At 44.1% G+C, this 20,000-nt stretch overlaps 1 protein-coding gene across 2 annotated transcripts in view; it reads left to right on the forward strand.

The window, feature by feature from the left end:
- scarf2 (scavenger receptor class F, member 2) overlaps nt 1-16,904 on the forward strand; it is a 19,838-nt gene extending 2,934 nt beyond the window's left edge. Inside the window, exons 2-11 of one of the 2 annotated variants that reach the window (XM_035529766.2) lie at nt 1,224-1,282; nt 1,867-1,968; nt 2,481-3,000; nt 3,569-3,787; nt 4,005-4,133; nt 5,122-5,225; nt 6,673-6,787; nt 7,733-7,857; nt 12,403-12,552; nt 13,217-16,904. In XM_035529766.2, coding sequence (XP_035385659.1) covers nt 1,224-1,282; nt 1,867-1,968; nt 2,481-3,000; nt 3,569-3,787; nt 4,005-4,133; nt 5,122-5,225; nt 6,673-6,787; nt 7,733-7,857; nt 12,403-12,552; nt 13,217-14,349 — 2,656 coding nt within the window. In that variant the 3' untranslated portion in view covers nt 14,350-16,904. Of the gene's footprint in view, nt 1-1,223; nt 1,283-1,866; nt 1,969-2,480; nt 3,001-3,568; nt 3,788-4,004; nt 4,134-5,121; nt 5,226-6,672; nt 6,788-7,732; nt 7,858-12,399; nt 12,553-13,216 lie in introns of both variants that reach the window. The other variant, XM_027010617.3, reaches the window with a different exon arrangement.
- Nucleotides 16,905-20,000: the final 3,096 nt, after the last annotated feature.

Raw genomic sequence — 20,000 nt, forward strand, 5'->3', positions numbered from 1 at the left:
AAGTGTGGATGGGACCTTTTAGGGGTCACATATGGAGGAGGAGGAAGCACAGCATCTGTGTCACGTCCAACCCGCACAGCAGACCAACCAAAAGCCTGAGAACCGGAGAAGAGTCTACCAGACACTGGGCTAGGCACAGAACAGCTGCAAAAAACCTGTATTTAATCTCCCACGGGGCAAACAAGCAGAGCACAGAAAATGAAAGAGACTGATGGATTTTTAAACGATGAGTTTCAAAGACAGAACATTTCTCTGGGTGACATTAACAAACAAAATGTGAGGGGGAGACTTCTAAATGTCTGAGAATGTTTTGTGTCATCACTCCTGTGTATATTAATTGAAAAGGTGTGGTTAAAATGTATCAGGTCAATAGTGTAATTATATAAGTATTGCTAGAAGCTTCTAAAGACCCAATGGGGTGTATATGAGGTAATATATTGCATCTTTCAGTTGTCATTAAAGAAGACATCGCAAGCACAAAATTCCAAGATTCCAAAGGTTTTCCAGAGTTTTCTTCATGGAGTCACTGTCCTCACCCTCATTTTGCTTTCTTAGACTTGCATCTCGGTGTGTTTAATTCTAGGACATGGAATGGTGGAACTAATCACATGAGCCTGTGGCCTCGTCCTGAACCTCTCTGTCATCGTGGCGCTGGGTCACATGATCTCCCAAGAGCCGTTACTTCAAATGCCATGTTTAGATCGCATGTCAGCTGCTTACCACAACGGGTCTTTGCTATGTTTGTATGTGGGGGGCAGGGTGTTATTTGAAGCATCTGCCATTATGTTTTGGAAAGCTACAAATGGTATGCAGATATTTTGTGTGTTCCATGTGAACCACATGAACAATGGGACCTATGCCAAGATAATGCAGAGGCAAATGGAGTTTGGGTCAGAGAAACAGTTACGTCTGCTTCGGCTTGCCTTTGGTTCAGCTGTCTTCACTTGTAAATGGCAGTGTAGGCACATCCCTCTGAGTATCCCCCAGTACAGATGTCTACATTAGCACTTTATTCTCATTTCATTCTCCTGGTTGTAACCAAGTTCAAACAATAAATAGTTATGAAAAAAATAATAACGTACTTATATGAGGACTGCAGGTGACATTCTAAAAATCCAGTGTCCTCGTAAGAAATTACAGTCTTTCGCGGTTATGGCCCAGTTGGTGAGGTGTGGGGTAAGTCCTTGTGTCTCAGAGCATTGAACTGTGCACTCTCTCCACAGGACACCAGGGTCTGTGTGCTGCAGTGGCTGGGGACAGCTGGGAGACGAGTGTTTAACGCGTAAGAACCTCCCACCCTCCATCTTACTCTGCTGGAACTTGCTGAAAAGGTTTTAGAACAATAGAATTAAGGACTAGCAGTGGACATTTTAAAACTCCCAGAAAGGAGAAGTTAGGTTTGGTGTCAACCATCAGTGGTCTATAGCAATGTTTCTTAACCCAGTCGTCAGGGCCCATGGGAAAGTTCCACAGTTTTGCTTTGTTCAGGTTACCGACACATTGGAATAAAGCAGAAATGTGGAACCGTCTAGTGGGTTTTGAGGACTGGGCTGAGAAGCTCTGGTCTATAGGAACACACTTTAATCCACCATGGAACACTGGTGGGATTTTGTAAATAGTAGAATCTGAAGTTTGGCCAGGTCATCTGGGTAGGCAAAGCATTTGAATACACAAGACAGTTTCTGGGAAGCTTTTGATGGGGGTGAAATGTGTAAAATTGGCTTTGTAAATTGCTGATTGAAACTTTAAGGTGACATTTTAAAACTGTATATAGTCTTTTAAGAAACATAGTCCTAAGTTTGTTCAGAGATAGTTTATCGGTCTGTTGAGCAGAGGAGTCTGATTCATGTCCTGTTTCATCCCTAGCTCTTTGTGAGGGCAATTTCACCTGCAAGGAGAACGAGGTGTGTGTGCGACCAAATGAATGCCGCTGTCGTCATGGATATTTTGGAGCCAGCTGTGACACCAGTAAGAGGCCATTTTGTGTTAAGACTTCCTTCCTCACCAACAATTTTGGCATTCTATGCAAATTAAGAAGGATGTGCCAATTGCGCTGTTCAAAACAATAACCAAAACATTCCTTCAAATCCAAGTAGATTTTTCATAAGGTTTGTCAGATGTTTAAGATAGGAAAAAAATTAATAAATAAATAAATTTTATATATATATATATTAGGAATTTGTCTAGAAAAAGAGTATCTCTGTTTTTTGAAGTTAGACGTTCTCAGTCCAGTTCTCAGGACTCCCTAGCCAGACATGTTTGCTCTGCTGTATCTCTCAGCTCACCTTAGCCAGGTAATGAAAGTCACTGCAGTTCTTGGTTACCAGGTTCAGAAGTGTGAGGTACTGGTGCACAACAAAATCTGGATCTGGCTGGCGGTCCCTGAGTCTGGATTGGGAAACTCCTGTTTCCCAGCAATATACAAATGAACCTAATATATTTCTATACACTAATACAAGCATCTCTCCATGCCCCTCCAGAGTGCCCAGCTCAGTTCTGGGGCCCTGACTGCAAGGGAAAATGTACATGTCATCCGAACGGCAAGTGCGATGATGTGACCGGCAAGTGCACATGCCACCCCAACCGCTGGGGCGAGATCTGCGAGAAACCGTGCCCATGCCAGAAGGGCAAGTGCGACCAGGAGACAGGCAGGTGTGCGTGCCACCCCGGCTTCTGGGGTCCGCACTGCAGCAACACCTGCTACTGCAGCGTGAACTCGGTGTGCGAGCAGACCACAGGCCGTTGCCTGTGCAGCCCTGGTTGGTACGGCCGCAACTGCCGTGCGCAGTGTGTCTGCAATGGCTCGCCCTGCGAACAGTTAACAGGCCGCTGCCAGTGCCGCGAGCGCCTGTGGGGCCCCAGCTGCGAGCGCTACTGCCAGTGCATGCACGGCAAGTGTAACCAGGTGGACGGCTCGTGCACGTGCAATCTGGGCTACAGGGGGAAGTACTGCCGTGAGCCATGCCCCGCTGGGTTCTACGGGCAGAGCTGCAGGAACAGGTGAGGAGCGGGAGGGAGAGGGGCAGTAGGGGTGCAGAAATTGCATTCATTCCCCCCTCACCATCATTGGCTTGGTTGTTCGATTGATCTGGCTTTGTTTACAGAGGGATGCTCAGGAACGAATTGGCCCACAATTTGGAAGGTCTTTAAGGTTGCAGTGTTTTGGTTTTAATTGAACAGACAGAGAAGCTTCGGGTTTAGTGGGATTGGGGGTAGTATTAGTAATAGATGGCATATCAGTAATAAGTGTTCTGATTAAGCTTTGGTACTCTACACAAATACAGAAACATTTAGTCAAGGCAGTAAGTCAAGGTGACGCTGGTCATCTCCAGTGAGTGTACTAGGATTTCTTCAGTAGCAGAGCTGCTCCTATGCCCTGTGCATGCTTCTGTATTCCCTCCCCTAACAAAATCGATTAAGTGACAGTCATCAAGCCCTTCTAGGGTAGAGGCAGGCGTGATCATAGCAGGAGGAAATGAAATCTATGTTAATGTTTGAGTGCTACCAGACATACGGAGACAGGGATGTGGGAAAGGTTCGGTGGCTCACCATCCCGCATGGTCCACAGGTGCGGTCACTGTAAGGGCCAGCAGCCTTGCGAGGTGATCATGGGACGTTGCGTCACCTGCGAGAGGGGCTGGAACGGTACCAAGTGCGACCAGATGTGTGCGCCAGGCTTCTTCGGGGAGAACTGCAAGGACGAGTGTCCGCCATGCAAGGACGGCCACTACTGCAACCGCATGGATGGGAAGTGCTCGCACTGCAACCCCGGCTGGATCGGAGACCGGTAGGGCCTCCGGGCACATCGCTCCTTTTAGTTCAGTCTGGTTGAATGAATAGAGTTCAGTTCAGTTCAGTTCAGTTCAGAGAGCTTTTACAGTTTTGCAAAGAGCAGTGAAATTATGAGAACTTATCTTAAGAGATTTAGGAATTGTTATCTGTCCCTCTATTTCTCTGTCTCTCTAACTTTCTCTGCTTTTCCATCTCTCTCTTTCTCCCTGTAGGTGTGAGGTTCGCTGTCCCAATGGCACCTACGGCGAGAACTGTGAGAATGACTGCAGTCACTGTTTTAACAGAGTCTGTCACTTTGCTACGGGAGAGTGCCTCTGTGACCCAGGCTTTTACGGGACTTAGTAAGTCCCGCACTCCTCTCAGTAGACATGCAGGCCATCGTTTGCCTGCCCTCTTTAGGCATGAGGTTCAAGTATTTAGGTTGCTGCTAGGAACAGTTGGAAACTACCTTAAACATTCTGAAGTGAACCGAAAACTAAAGTTGCTTTTCAGCATGTTGCTGGTTATCATTTCAACAGACAAGGTCGTTTGGCACCAGTCACACGCTAACGGAGCTCTGCATTTCCAGATGCCTTCTCTTTCTTTCTTTTTTTTTTTTCTTTCTTTTAATTTTTTTTTTTCAGAAGCCATGGACCCGGCAAACGAAACTGTCTGTGATGGTCCCGGAGCTCCTCCAGTCATGCCCTAGAGAGGTTTTGGTCATGTGAAGGGAGGAAAAGGATTATTTCTCTCACTATGTGGCAATTTTCTCTGTTTCACTGATTTCGCTAACATTCCTGTGAGTTTCGTCTGTCGGTACTGTGGATATCACCTTCAGATCCAATGTTAATATGTTCAGTCTTGATTTCATAAGAGGTGTAAGAAACCTAAAAGTTGAATGACATATGAATGACGTAATCTTTCACATCGCCCTCATCAGTATCATGTACCATCAGTAAAAGCAGTGGTCAAAGAGTGTTTGCTGGGTCAGGATTGTATTGTCCAGACACGCCGAGGGACTACGCTATAGGAAGGAAATGCTCCACAGCATGATGTCCCCCTCTGAGTTTTGGTTCCTCTTATGGTTTCCTCCTCGTGTTCTAGGGAGTTTTTCCTTGCCACTGTCGGCCTTGACTTGCTCACTGGGGCTTGGACTTGAACATTTGTAAAACTGCTTTGTGACAACATCTGTTGTAAAAAGCGCTATACAAACAAATTTGACTTTTTAAAAATGATCATTACAGTTAATGGAATATATGTATATTCCTGGCCACAGATAATAATAGCATTCCTCTCAATGTTGAAATGAAAAAGTTTTAATAATTATTTCTTGTTTGTTTATTCTTGCAGTTGCAATCTGACCTGTGAGTCTGGGCAGTTTGGGGTGAATTGTGCACAAACCTGTCCATGCCATGATAAAAACTGCGACCCAGTGTCTGGAGCCTGCAATCTATGTGAGACAATCCTTGTTTGTGTGTGTGTGTGTGTGTGTGTGTGTGTGTGTGTGAGCTTATTGTGCTCCCCCTCTCATTCTATAGGCTTTGTTATGTCATTTGTTTTGGAGACGCAGGAGAGTTGCAGGACTGGTGAGATATACTTGTGGGTGTCTTACCTGTCAGATTTTCCATTGCATCATGGGAAGTGAAGGAGATGATGTGATCTGGTGTAATGGGTAGGCTGGGTAATCTGAGGAAGAGTCAGGTAGATTAAAGGGCAAATACCATAACTAGTGTCATTTCTAGGGAAAAGTGGTCTGTTGGAGCCTTTTTGTTTGTCTTGAAATGAGTCTTAAATTGACAAGGGTAACACCGAACTTCTGACCAAAGATCAGAACAATTAAACATGTGAATTAGGTTCATTAGGGCAGTGTTAATGATGCGGTGTGTGGGCACTTTAAAACTCCTTGTGCTGTGCCAGAATCAGGGGCATTGTTTCAGCGTTGTTTAATGTGCAGGCCATCATGTGTTGGTCCATGTGCTCGTGATATGGCTCACGTAGCCATCAAAGCTGAAGGAGGTGGTGATTGGGAAGGAGGATGAAATCTGTCAGTGTCTGGCAGCGTTCGGAGTTTCTAAATTATCCCTCTTGTAATCTCAGAGTATCTCTGAAATATCACAATGTCACAAATGTTACTTTAAATTCAAAGTCGAAGATGAATAAGTCCCCTCAGGCACTGGAAGCAGATGTTATTGTCAACATGTTGTTAGGAGTGTCCGTCCATGTGTGTGTGTGTGTGTGTGTGTGTGTGTGTGTGCAGTACTATGTAGGTCACTGTAGTAGACAGCTGCAGTTCTTACCATGGCCACCTTGATTGTGTTTCCAGAGTGGTGTCTGATTTTTACGGCTGTATCCTTTGGCTCTTTTCCTGCTATGCTCACAAGAGCGCTGCTTCTTAACGAGGAGAGAAGTCCTTTAGGAAGAGAGTGAGAGGGATAGTGAGAGAGTCACAGAGCCAGAGAGAGAGAGTGAGTAAGAGGTCAGTAGAGGTTTTTGGAGGTACTCAAGAACAGCAAACAATAATGTCACCATGGCAGCCCTTAGCCGGGCCTGGTTTTGCACAACTGTGCTGTAAGAGGACTCACTCACACTCCACCTGTCCCTCCCTCACATCCCACTGCGTGACCACTGCAACCACTCCACTGGAACAGATAGTGAAGTTTTCCTGTAGTCACTTTACCGTCAGATACGCGGGCGTAATTGTGGACGTGCGTTTGCAGAAATCACGTTCAATTTATGGCACGATACGGGAATTTGTGGGATGCAAAAAAAAGTCTCGATGGCGTCCAGTAGTGTCACGTGGACTGGTGGTCCTCTGGTTTTCGTCTGTGATACTGAAATGTCTGCTGAGAGCTGTGAGACAGTGTTGACTCTACAGGCTTTTTATTCCCACTGCCTCCTTAGATCCTAACCAGCGGATGGGTGTAATCGCCGCAGCAACGCTTGTTTCCTTTCTACTGCTCATCCTTCTCTTGCTGCTTTGCTGCTGCTTTTTCTGTGGCAACAAGTACCGCAATAGGTGAGTAAGCCAAGAACCACACAGCCTCCCCTCTGCTCCCTGTAGGAGTCAGGGCTGCATGATATGGGCAGAAATATTGTATCACGATTATATTGCTCCACGCTCTGACTGCGATATGCAGTGCTTTATCAAAACAGCCACAACACCCGCATCCGAAATGAACGTCGGGTACAGATGCTCACAGCGCAAATACAAAACAATGTGATTTGTTTGCATATTGCATCCTTCTGTGACATCAGTATTGCAATGGCCAGTAATTCAACAGTGATTAGCAAATGATGTATTGTGCGGCCTTAGTAACACTGCATCGCTCTATGTGTAATAAAGTTCCAGTATACTGACATATTGCTGTTTCAATGTAAAAGCTCTGAATTTTTTGAAATTCTCTTTCAGACTACTGTTAACTACTGGTTGAAAATTCTAGAACTTTCCTGTAGCTCCATCATTCCATCATTATTATTTCTGCTGCAGTAATTGTGTGCAGCTGTTATTTTTGTTTTAGAGCAATAGAAAACCACGTTTTTCAAATATGTCCCTCTAATGAGTGTGTAATGACTTTTTGGTTTATAAGGTCTCTATGCACATTGTATATATTGAACTCTTCAGCAAATATGCTGTCTTTTAACCCCTTAAGTGTCCGATTTATTATTTTAAGGCATAGAATTGTGCAATAAGTTATTCCGTAACTACTTTGAATCTACTATGAATGGTTGGTAAGAACCAGAGTGAGGAAGTTTAGACCTGTTGGAGAGTCTTGTCCTGCTGGTGGGTCCTTGAAGTGTAAGGATCTAAACTTATCTGCTGAAGCCACACAATAATTGAGTTTTACAAATTGTTCATACCTCTCGTCACACTGCACACAGATCCTATGCACACAGTGGTCTGATTGTAGACATATACTGTGGAGCAGATAAGGTTGATCTAATGTTCATCTCCTGCCTACAGTCTAGATCAGGACAACTACACAAATAGTAAGAAGGCCAAAAGAATCCTGTGTGGGCGATTTAGCCGCATCAGTACCAAGCTGCCCAGGATCCCCCTTCGGAGACAAAAGATGCCCAAAATTGTTGGTATGTTAACATTTTTTCAGCTCTAGAGTGGATGTACACTCACAGAGTAATGAATGGCTCCTCTCTGATGTTGTGGAATAAAAGCAGCTGGTCCACTTATGAATGCATTATTTATTTATTGGATGTGATCATTGTTACACCATCTCTTTGGGCTTAAGCATAACACATCCTTTTTGATATCAGTTTCCCTCTTCACTGCAGTGTGTCTGTCTGGACCGTTTGTAATGGTCCACTCATCTTTTTCATGTTCACACAAAGAAAAGTGTAGCTTGCATTTTTAAAAGGTTGTTAAAAATGAATCCTGTCAAAAACGTTCTCATATGACATCAATGACGCATGTTTCACTTCTCATTCACCCGACATGTGCTGTGCTATTTTTAATAGCAGCTATTCGCTGGATAGCTATTATCCCTCCGTTGCCATGGACTGAGATGACATATAAACACTCTCAGGTGACTTGGTTTTACCGCGTCTGTTCGTGGGCTCTAGAGCTCATGATCAATGTGCATACGTGTGTCTCCCTGGGCGCAGGGCACACTGACTCACCTGTGGGGCATAATATCCACCCACTTTGGAGCTGCGATGTCTGGATCTGGCTGGAGAAGAGCAACGGCCTGATGCACTAGGGCAGAAAGGCGAGCCTGAGCAGGCCGAGCTGACTCTCGAGGCGGGCCGAGCTGGCCCTCGCAGTGGGCCGAGGTGGCCCTCACAGCGGGCTGAGCTGAAGGGAGAGCCTGAGCAGGCCGAGCTGGCCCTCACAGCGGGCTGAGCGGACTCTCAAGGCGGGCCGAGCTGGCTCTCGCAGAGGGTCGAGCTGGCCCTTGTAGCAGCCCTGGCTGCTTTTCAAGGGCCTCAGCATAGCGGAAGGCTCCGCATCGTGCTCTGATTGCGCTTAGCTCCCTGCAGTGCAGCACGGCTGCATTATTCCCGACTCTAACAGCACCCCCTCCCAGCTCATTCCCCTTTCCCCTCTCGGACAGCTTCCCCCGAGTGACCTTTATTCAGAGACTCTTTTTCCCAGTGTTGAGCTCATGTGGTCCCATTGGGAGGCTTTTTTGTTTGTTTTTGTTGTTGTTGTTGTTGTTGTTGTTTGGGGGGTAATCGAAGTGCTGACACAAATATTATGATCTTTCAGTGCAGATGATCAGTATTATGTTCTTATTTGTTGAGTAATTTATGAACAACTTCCACTTTTGTGGGTTTCGCTTCCTCACAGTACGTAGCAAATTGTTAGAGGGTGGCTGTGGTTCTAGATAGATAAAACATGCTGAAAGGGGAAATTGTTTCTCTAAAAAAAGTTTTTTCCTAAAAACACAGCACCATCCAGAAGCTGGAACACCCGGGTGCGTGACTCATTATCACATAGCTCCTGTTACGTATCGTCTTTTCTCTCTCTTGAGCAGATTAATTGCATTATTCTAAAATAATTTCATTATTCTAAAAGGGTTTGGTTGTTTGAACTGCATGAATTTCGTCTCATTTACTTTTCTGCCTTTGCCTGTGTGGGGCCTGCAGACAGTCACGAGGCAGGGGCTAGATTAAAAGGTCCAGCCTGCCTGAAGCCATTCCACTCTGTGAGAGACATGTGCTTCATCACCCATTTGTCACATTATATGAGTCAAAGAGTCATTGTGCCTGCATGGAAGTTGTCACTAAAACAATAATATCTTTTGTTGGCTTGGGTGGGGATAAACTCCAGAATGTTTCAATAAAATCCCTGAAGCTGCAAAAACTTAAGAAAAAAAAAATGTAACAAATAAAACGCTAAAAGCAAGAATTTTTTGTACTGTAGAATGAGAAATCATAACAGCAGTATTTCAGCAGGCGATAGAAAGTGAGGCTAAATCAAGTTACGCCAAATTCAAGCCGCAAAAGCCTGTTTATTTTATTAGCCTCTGCAGACCAAAAACACGTGGAGGCTGAAATACCGTGTGAAGAACACAAAGTAATGCACCTCTGTGTTGCCACCTTGAACCTCTCAATGAAAATATCTTTATTGTTTCTCTTTTTTCCCTTTTTCTTGGTGCAGGCCAGTGGCTCTGCTGTTCTCATTGGTGGCCTGTTTCATTCAGGTCTGCTTACTTTTTCTTCTTATTCCCAACTCCCTTGCCCTCCCTTTCTCCCCTGCAGTAACTCTACCTTCATAGAGGCACCTCTAGCATCTCAAGTACTTAAGGAGAGTGGGGGTTGGGCCCAAAACAGGAAGTTGGTTGGGCCTGAAACAGGAACCAAATTGACCCGTTGGCCTGTTTTTGGAGTGATTTTGGACCAATTTAGATGTCTTTTGAGTCATTTTTATTCTGTTGATTTTGGGTGACATTGGATGCATGGCGGTCTGCTGCACTAAGCCTGTGTGCAGAACCCACGCAAGCAGAAATATGCTGAGCAAACTGGCAGAGATGTTGCTAATGAGAGCCTATGAACCAAGTGTGTTCTTTACACGAGAAAAAAACAATGTCAGTTAACGTCCTCTGCACATTTTTACTGGAGATGATTACATAATTTATGTTGGACATTTCTACACTAGTAACAGAACATACGCATTTTCAAGCATTCAGTCTCTCATGTTCCCTTCTACTGTTCCTGTTTGCTACCAATGGACACGGTGTGATCCTGTGCTCACATTGAGACAAATCGCATTCAAAATAACCACGAATCGAGAAGACATGTTCAGCTCTTTCATTGGTCTTGTGACTTCCACAGGCCTCTCTAGAAGGGCAGTTTAGAGAAGCTGGTGTCAGCTGCCATCCCTACTCTCCTGACACCCTGCAGTTGTTTGGGCCAGTGCAACTGAGATGCAGCAAGAATGTACTGTGGTCAGACCCCCATAGCAGCGTCCAGAGTCCAAAGTCTGGGACCCTCTCGCTACTCTCTGGGAGTGACCGAGCTCTGCAGTTGTCAGCCTTGCACTAATGCCACAGGAACAAAGAGCTCAGTCTGCTAGCGCTTGGTTCTCACGTACGTGCCATGGCAATTTACGACCTGGCATTTATATGCGGGTTAACGTGGCTAATGGGCTAGCCATCCTCACGCGGTCTGCCGTGATTAGCCGGCTATCCGGCCGAATGTGAGAAACATGAGAGGGAGGGAAGCATGTGGGATGTCGCGTATATGTTTAAAAAGTCAAGGCATGTTAAGCCCGTCTGTTGCCTGAGCGTCCGCTGTTTCCATTCAAAGATAGCCTGAAATCCAAATGTTAGTTGATGTCTCTGGTGGTTTCATGTGTAAGTCATCAGTATCATATCATTCAATATACACATTTCTAAAATATTTCTATTAAAATTCATTATAAAATATAGAGAAAAATATTAAGCAATATCATGGTTTACCTTCCCCATGTCTACCCACTTTTCCTCAGAAATACATCACAATACAAGTTGAGTTTGAAGCTTAGATGTCATAACTTTTGTTTTGCGACCTGCATTATTACAGTTTTTATTTATGGCTGTATAAAGTATATGCTGTTTTCCAGCTATTTCCAAACTGCTGAAATGCCCTTGTGCATTGCCCTTACCGTCACCTACACCAGGACCAGTCACTGGAAATGTGGAGATTACATTCAGTCGCCACACTGCCTGGGACAAGCACTGTGCTTTAGTCATGGATTCACGTCCATGAAGTCCATGAAATGACTTTCAGAAATCATTACAGCTGTCCGTCTTCAAGTACTAACCCTAGTGTTACAGGCTAATACAATTGCTAAGTGCATGTTAGGCATGTTCTGGTGATTCTCGGATGTGATGGGCATTTCCTTGGACAGTTTAGATGAAAGGGCCAAATAGCTTGCATCATGTGTCAGAGCTCTGTAAACAGGCCAAGCTCGTGGGGTAAACGGCCCTTCCCGCGCTTACTAGCCGAAAGCAGATGCGAAACTCAGGCATCCAACAGCTGGATCTCTTCTCTAGGTCAGCAAAAAAACATCAGCCATGAGTCAGAAAAGTAGTCCTGGTCTTTGGAAATGTCCTGACCTACATTACAGATCTGGAGGCTAAATTACGTTCTTTACCAATGAAGAAGGTTCCACTGTAATTAGTTAGATAACATTTATTCATCCTTAAAATATGTAGTGATATTTATGGATGCCACAAATGTGATATCATTTATCTTATGCAAAACCATGAATTACTTCAATAAAAGCAACCACAGAAATAATTTTAAGTCATAAATCTTTATTGGACTATGGTTAGGGTTAGTAATCCTAGGGCTAAAGTTGTCAAGTTTTAAACATTACTGTCAGAGGAAAATATATTTATATTATAAATATATTTCTGTAGTGATAAATCAATATGGAATTAATTTCTTCCATCCCTGTGAAAGGATTTTCCAGCTTTCTAAACACATTAGTGACTTTGTTTCATTCAAACACATCCGCTCCTCAGATGCTATCAGCTTTTGTCTATCTCTTGTCCAGGCTCAGGTTCTTCCTGTTTCACCAGGAGTTGTCAAAGGGCCCTTGTTTCAGGTAGAACCCAGTGAGCCCGCCTGTGTCTGCCTGTCCTGACCCTTGCGTTTATTTTAATTTTTTTCCTTCCCATTGCTCAGTAGCCAGCCACGACCCTGAGAGCAACTTTAACTGTAGCTTCATTGAGCCTCCCTCTGCTGTGGAGCAGCCAACCCCATCATGGTCCTCCCAGGAGTCCTTCTCTTCCTTTGAGACGAGCGAAGATGGCCCCGTGTACTGCGTGCCCCATGAGGGTGAGTTGCCGCGGAAACTCGCACAGACTAGCTGTCTGGTTTGGCCAATAGGGAGAAGTGATTGGGGAATTGGAGGGTCTCTGAACAATTTTTGGGCAGACCCAGTTTGAAGGAGAGCAGTTTGGAAAAGAGATCTACTGGAACGGTAATGCCAGGCCTTGAGGCCTGCGTCCTTTGTGCACACGCATAAACACAAACAGGAAATGGTATGAATGGCAAAGTCTGCAGTGTGAAACCTGCCAAATCATGAATCATTTTCTTGTGTAAACGGTTGAGCAGGAGGTGAATAAGGATTGGTGGTTTCCGTTGGCATAACCCAGACAGAAACAATTTTTATGTGTGTGTTGTAACATGACTTTTTGTAAATCATGAGAATCAGGAAGTCCTATGAGAAAGAAAAGAGCCAAATGCTAACAAATAGTTTCACTATGTTTAAATTACATCAGTTACACTAACAGAGACACACAGTGTCTCGAACCTCTAGGTATAGTTAGTTGTCTGTGAACTATTAGCATTCCTTTTTTAATTCATAATTACACCCAGACCAGTATAATGCTAATTGATGCTCAACCATTTATACACACGTATTACAATACTCACACTGGCAGTTCAAAAGGCCTAACAATCCTTCTCTAACCACTTTCTACTCTCATGTTCCATTCAGATACTGTAAATGAAAGCAATGTAAGGCCCAGTCCCAACATCCCTGCAGAGAACATGGTGGGCATTAGCGAGGAAGATGCCGGAGAATACACATCTCTCAAAGAAACGCAGACAGCCACGAAGCAGCCCAGCAGCGATGCCAGCAAGCAGCCACTTCTGAAGTCTTCAGACAGCGAGGGGTCAACGAGCAGCAGTGAGCCAACCATGGGGGAACTTTATGCCCGAATCACTCGCCTTTCCAAGAACTCGAAGGAGGAGGAGGATGGGGGAACCGCTGACACCAAGGCCAACGACAAGCCCCCGTCACCAGGGAGGACCAAACCACGCCCGCCTGACCCATCTACCAAGCCCAAGGTGTCCTGGATCCATGGAACATCTGGAGCTGGTCAGTCAGAGAAAGGCCATGCACCATCCCCGCCTAAAGAAAAGAAAAGAATCTCCAGTGAAGGTTCTGGAAAGGGGGAGGAGAAACATCGATCGAAGGAGAAGTTGAACAAGAAAGGTGAGCAGAAGAACCAAGATGGCAAGAAGAGTGATGGGAATGAGTCTCCAAGTAAGAGCAAAGCCCACAAAGCTTCGGATCCTATCGAGCATATCAATGGAGCAGTCCAGAATGCCTTAAAGAAGATTGGAAACTTCCATTCTGAAAGGAAAGGTGACACAGCCAAAGAACCACCCAAAAGCCCAAACATTATGCATCCTCACATGAACTCAGAGGCTGCCACTCTTCTTGCTGCCCAGTTGAAGGAGAAGACTCAGAGCCTGAACCGTAACGACGGTCTTTCAGTGGGCATCAAACCTAATGGGGTGTCTACACCCCAGGCTAGCCGGGAGAAGCCCACACCACCCCAGAAGGCCAAGCGTTCTGTGACTGGAACCAACAAACCCCTTCTACCCACGTCGTCCAACCTACAGAAGATGGTGGCTCCTGTAACAGACTCTTCTACTCCTGATTCCAAAACCCCAGAAAAGCAAGCCATAAATGGGACCAAGGTAGTGGGGGCAGCAGACCCAACACCTAAGAAAACACCCATTAAAAAACCACCAAGGAAGAAAGGCAAAGATGGAACTGCAGAAACAGAACCCAAGACCACTCCAAAGACAGCTATTATGCCTCCTCAGATTGTTAAATAGACAGTGCAGTTGGATATTACTGGGCTGAACTTGCAGTGCCTGACAATACTGAACGAAACCTTTGACTTAATATTTTCCTGCTTTGTGTTCATGATAAGAAATCAGTTCAATGGTTATCAAATGGAAGAGCTGCGTACCAGATTTATTGTTATGAGGGTTTCTTTGTTGTTGTATTTGTGTTTTAATTATTTTGAAGTCCGGGACGGGCTTGAAGAAGGAACAGTCACTGGTTCACATGTGCCTTGAAAGGAACAGTTAGTATAACTTTCAAAGGAGTTCAGCAGTTTTATAGTTGTAAAAGAATTTAAAGTAATGTAATAAGCTTATTTTATATGTTTTATATGCCAGCATATCTACATTTACCAAAGTGCATTCATCATATCATTTCAGGTCATCATGTGGTCTAAATGACAATGATTCATCATTATCAATAGGATTTGTTTTTAATAATTATCTGAGCAATATGTACAATTATCATCACATGCAGTATTTCGCTCAGTATAAATAGAATGGTACTATGGTTAATCATAATTCTCTGACAAGTCTCTGACACCATTGTTATACTCTGAGCAAATACTCTCATTCCATTACAATGCCCTGGGTTATATATCCACATATTTGTCACAGTGTAATGAGTCCTTATGTGACAGTGTGTGATTACATCAAGCCATAAAGTGGTATATGTTACAAAGGCAGCACTCATTGACAAACACACGCTTATGAGCTTTTATCAGGTTACTGACTCATGAGTCAGTTCTCTCAGTTTTTGAATTGACTATTCATGTTGATTTGTTTCAGTAATGCATAAAGCATGTCTCTTAACTGTGGGCCACAGATAACGTCATGCTGCTGATTTCACAATGACAAGATCACTAACATTTTCTAAGCTGTTTGATAGAATATCCTAGAACTCCAGTCAGTGCTTCTGGGTTGTCAGTAGTTAAAGAAGTAAAGACAGTGATGGAGTTGGAAGTGAAGGCTTTCATCACCTTAGCTCCGATCAGAGCATGTGGACAACAGACTTTGGACTGGCGAGAGATTGATAGACGGTGTCTCGTTATAGTTACACAAACAACGTCTGGTGCTCCTTTAATTGAGGGACATATATAGAATTAACGGTGAGCAAATGGAGCTAGTGATCACTTCTAACCCTGAGGCTTTAGCTTGGCTGTGTGTGTGTGTGTGTGTGTGTGTGTGTGTGTGTGTGTGCGTGTCCACAACTGAAATTCCCAGAATTGTCAGCTATTCTCCAAGAGTGCAGCTTGTTATGCTTAATGTGCTTTATGTAAAGAGATACAAAGCTCCAGAAGTCCTCCTGTGCACCATAACACTGCAGTATCTTTACTCCTCATCCACGGTGAGCTTACAGACTGCATTACTGTTATGGTTCTGCACATGAAAAGGTAGATGTTTGTCTAGTCACCATCACTACACTCATAGTTGAGGTACCACTTACTTGTTTCTTAAGCCCATGTTTTAGATTCGTTTGATGTATATGTTCTTTCCGTTGATGTTGAACCATCTATTCAGGTGGCAGTCAGACCGTTTCCACCCAGGTAGTTCCCACAGGCTCACCCATAACAAGCTGACCACATAAATGCTAGCTAAATGAAAGAATGAAGCTCTTATTCTCAAATCAGAGCCAAATAAGGATGTTTGAGGAGGCATTTGCATATAATGTCACAATTGATAGCCTTAAAGCACTTGTAGGTTATTCTCAGAATGCACTGGGACCGTGCCCGCTGAAAGCAAGGACAGTGGGAGAGAGATTCATTAAAAACTGGACAATAATGGCGTTTTAAATTGTTTTAGCGCTGAACATCAGCTCTGGCTCTGGCGGGAGTGGTGGAGTGTTCTAAAATCAAGCAATATTATTGAATTTGATGTATAGTAAAGATTTATACAGTCGATCTTTCTTTATATGGTACAACAAATGTCCTTTTTTATAATGGTTATTTTTCTACTTGCCAAGATATTTTGTAATGATATTGTTATCTATGATTGTAAGCTGTGCTTATACAACTTATATTTTGCTCTTTTTTTTGTCAAATGAACTGGCTTTCAATTTTGATAAGGTCATCCCCCTGTTTTTACATTCAGACATCAGGTACAAATTTATGTGTACAGACATTTTCCTGTTTACTTAGATGTGTTGTCGCTTATTCACATTTCTCTGTGGAAGGTATTGTTTTCAATGAACGATAAATCGTATGATGCAGAGGTCAGTGAGAGGTCAACTTTATCTAGCCGCATAATCCACATCCTGCATTTCTTACTTAATACACTCTTGTGTAAGATGTATGACAAAGAACAAATGCTCATGTTTTTGCACAGAGTATGAAATCTACTATCAGCTACAGTATATGGTATTATAGGAGTTTGAAGACTGACTCTTTTGTTGGACCTGCTCTTTGTTCTGCCGGGGGTCTGTGTGGAAGCAGAGTCCAGGGCTCTCACTGTGGGTCTCTTTCTCACTGCCAGTTTGTTTTCATGTTGTTAACGTGATTGTTCAGTTACTTGCTTTTGAAATAAAAACGAAACCTGTAGCTCCTGAACCCGAGGCCTCAGCGTGAGTCATAGTCCTTGTTGGACTTCTGCATTCAGGTGTGGATGAAAAGTATTTATAATCCATAGCAGCCTTCGTTATGGGTCTTCGGTACTGCTGTTTAGAATTAGAAGTGATATGTAAACACTGGTATAATGTGGGGATGACTGGGACACAGCTTTCTTGGACCTCAGTCTAGTTCCCACTCAGAGAGTCAGACTACCAGAGACCTAATGCACACATGATTGCTGAGCTCAATCTCCGAGCGAAATTATGCAGCACGTTTAGTGACCGGCTTTTGCGTTTGCTTGGTGTTTAAGTTGAATGTTGGGATTCCTACGTTTCATTGTAAATACGTTCCATGTATTTTCTTGTTTGTTGCCAAGGCATCTTAACCACTCAACTCATCCATGATTTTTTCAGGAGGAATATCTGATGGTTCAGGCACCTTTTTCTCTGTCGTCTTAGGTACAGCAGGTTAGGTGGGGTTGGGTCGAACTCATCAAAGTAATAAGCGTGCAGACAATGTGCATATTCACAAGGAAATGTAATTTATTTGAAGTGATGTTCCAAGATGGAAGTTGATTCTCTTCTCCTCTTCTTGAGACCCACATCAAAGTTCTGTCTGTTGTTAACCGGTATCGTGCACAGAGTGTTCAGATACGTCAGCGTCACACTGCAATGAAAAGTACTGAGGAATGAAGAAACCATGTTGTTTACTCCTCTGGGAATCTCAGAGAAATAAGGCTTATAAACTGAGGCATAATCCAACCTTCTCTTCCAGGTTTGATGTCATAATGTTGTTTCGTTCGTAAGTGGATATTGCTCATGAGGATATACATGATGGATGACATAATAGCCCTAATGATCAGGAGAGGGGTGTGTGATATTGACCTCTATCTGTGTGTGTGTATCTCTGTCTGAATCTCCTTGCCCTTTCTCCCTCTTGTTCCTGCTGTAATTGATGTTTTGCGGTTTCCGCTGACTCCTGGCTGGCTCTGCAGCGCGAGTGCGATTGTCCAGGAGAGGACTGACCAGAGCAGTGCGCTGCGTTCAGGCTCATCAAAGCACGGCAGAGTTCCCAGAGCTGGCCGGCCAGCCACACAACAGCCTCTTTCATGCAGGAACAGTGGGGAGCCTGTTTAAGGGGCCCCGCCAGTTAAAGCATCAGGCGCAGCATATTGGCACGTGTTTCTCTTACCTTCTTTTATTTAAATGGGTAGGTAAGAGAAACGGGGGGGGGGGGGGGGGGGGGGGTGTATCATGGGTAGAAGGACTCAAGGGAAGAAGAAGAGAGACAAATGAGCCCTGAATATAAAAACAGAGAAGTGGGGATAGACTTGCACTCACACACACACACACACACACACACACACACACTCTCCGACAGACACACACAGACAAACGTGTTTTCACTTTGCTGTGTTGGCACGAAATGCCACTTGCCTGTGGGAAGTGTGTTTTTGTGTGTGCGTAACAGACTAAACCAAACCCCTAAATGGATGCATTAGATTTTTTCAGCCACAACTAGTCATGAGTTAACCGAGGTTCCCTTGCTTTTACCTGCATCGTATGTACATCTGAGCATTAGCTGCATTCAGGTTACAAGTGTGCGGAAAATGTTTGTACACCATAGCCGCCTATTTTACAGGACATGGTTAACGGTGTTCAGGATTAGAAGTGATATGTAAACACTGGGATAATGCAGGGCCGCATGGGACACAGCTCTCGCCACATTTCAGAGCTGGACCTCAGCTTAGCTCCTGCTCTGTGAGTAAGACTACCAGAGATCAAATGTGTTCGTGAACAGATCTGGACAGATGCACGCACACATAAACACGGACCGCAAAGACAAAACAGGAGCACCACACATGTCTAATCCCCCACCATGGCCACCAATGACAGAGAGAGAGAGGGGAATGTGGAGTGGTGAGAGGACAAGCTGAATGCTAGGCTGAGATCTTCGCTCCAATGAGAATCTAAGGATCTCTCCTCCAATCGAACTTCGGGCCCCGCGGTACGGGCCAGCCCCTACAAGCAGAAGCCTGTTCAGAATCCACTGTTGTTATGGCAACAAGAACAGATTGCTTCCACATCTGGTAGCTATTTCAGCCCCTGTAGGGAAGAATGGAGCAGGAGAAAGAAATTTATGAGTGAAGGGGAAAAAAGACAAAAACATTTTCTGCAATGCAAAGCCGAAAGAAGCCCGAGGTGGAGCTCTGCTTAAGTGGGGAAACAATAGGACTTGTTTGATTATTTTTTTTATTGCTCCAAGTCATGATCGAGCCTGAGACGGAGTTGTGTGTGTGTGTTTGTGTGCGTGTGTGTGTGTGTGTGTGTGTGTGTGTACGTGCGAGACGTTGGCTCTGCTCAGGTGACATCCACCATTGCTGTGCAGGGTGAATCCAAACTCGGCAAGACCCACAAGATGTGAAGGCCAGATACTATGCTGAATTACTCTCACAATGTTCCAGTTAGTATCTGGCCCTGAAATTCAGAGCAAAACTTCTTTCACACACATACATGGGTGGGTGTGTGTGGGTGTGTGTGGGTGTGAATTTGTACTCTCTCTAGAGGGAGAGAGATGCACACACACACACACACACACACACACACACACACACACACACACACACACATATATATATATATATATATATATATATATATATATATATATATATATATATATATATATATATATATATATATATGGGAAACACATATATATATATATATATATATATATATATATATATATATATATATATATATATATATATATATATGGGAAACACATGCCTGATACCAGACTGGTACGTACAATGCTATATGTTTATATATATATAAAACATATAGCATTGTACGTACCAGGGTCTGCCACACTGTCTGGTATCAGGCATGTGTTTCCCATATATATATATAAAACATATAGCATTGTATGTACCAGGGTCTGCCACACTGTCTGGTATCAGGCGTGTGTTTCCCAGGAGACCGGAGTAAAAACAGCATACGTGTCCTTACAGCCCTGCCATGAGAGGCACTTACTGGAGAGGCGTTTGGCTCTAGTTTAGGACTTGAGCCACAGCATGCTGACCTCGGCACT

The sequence above is a fragment of the Electrophorus electricus genome, chromosome 5, assembly GCF_041902795.1.
Source record: "Electrophorus electricus isolate QZ-2024a chromosome 5, ASM4190279v1, whole genome shotgun sequence".
NCBI classification, from domain to species: domain Eukaryota; kingdom Metazoa; phylum Chordata; class Actinopteri; order Gymnotiformes; family Gymnotidae; genus Electrophorus; species Electrophorus electricus.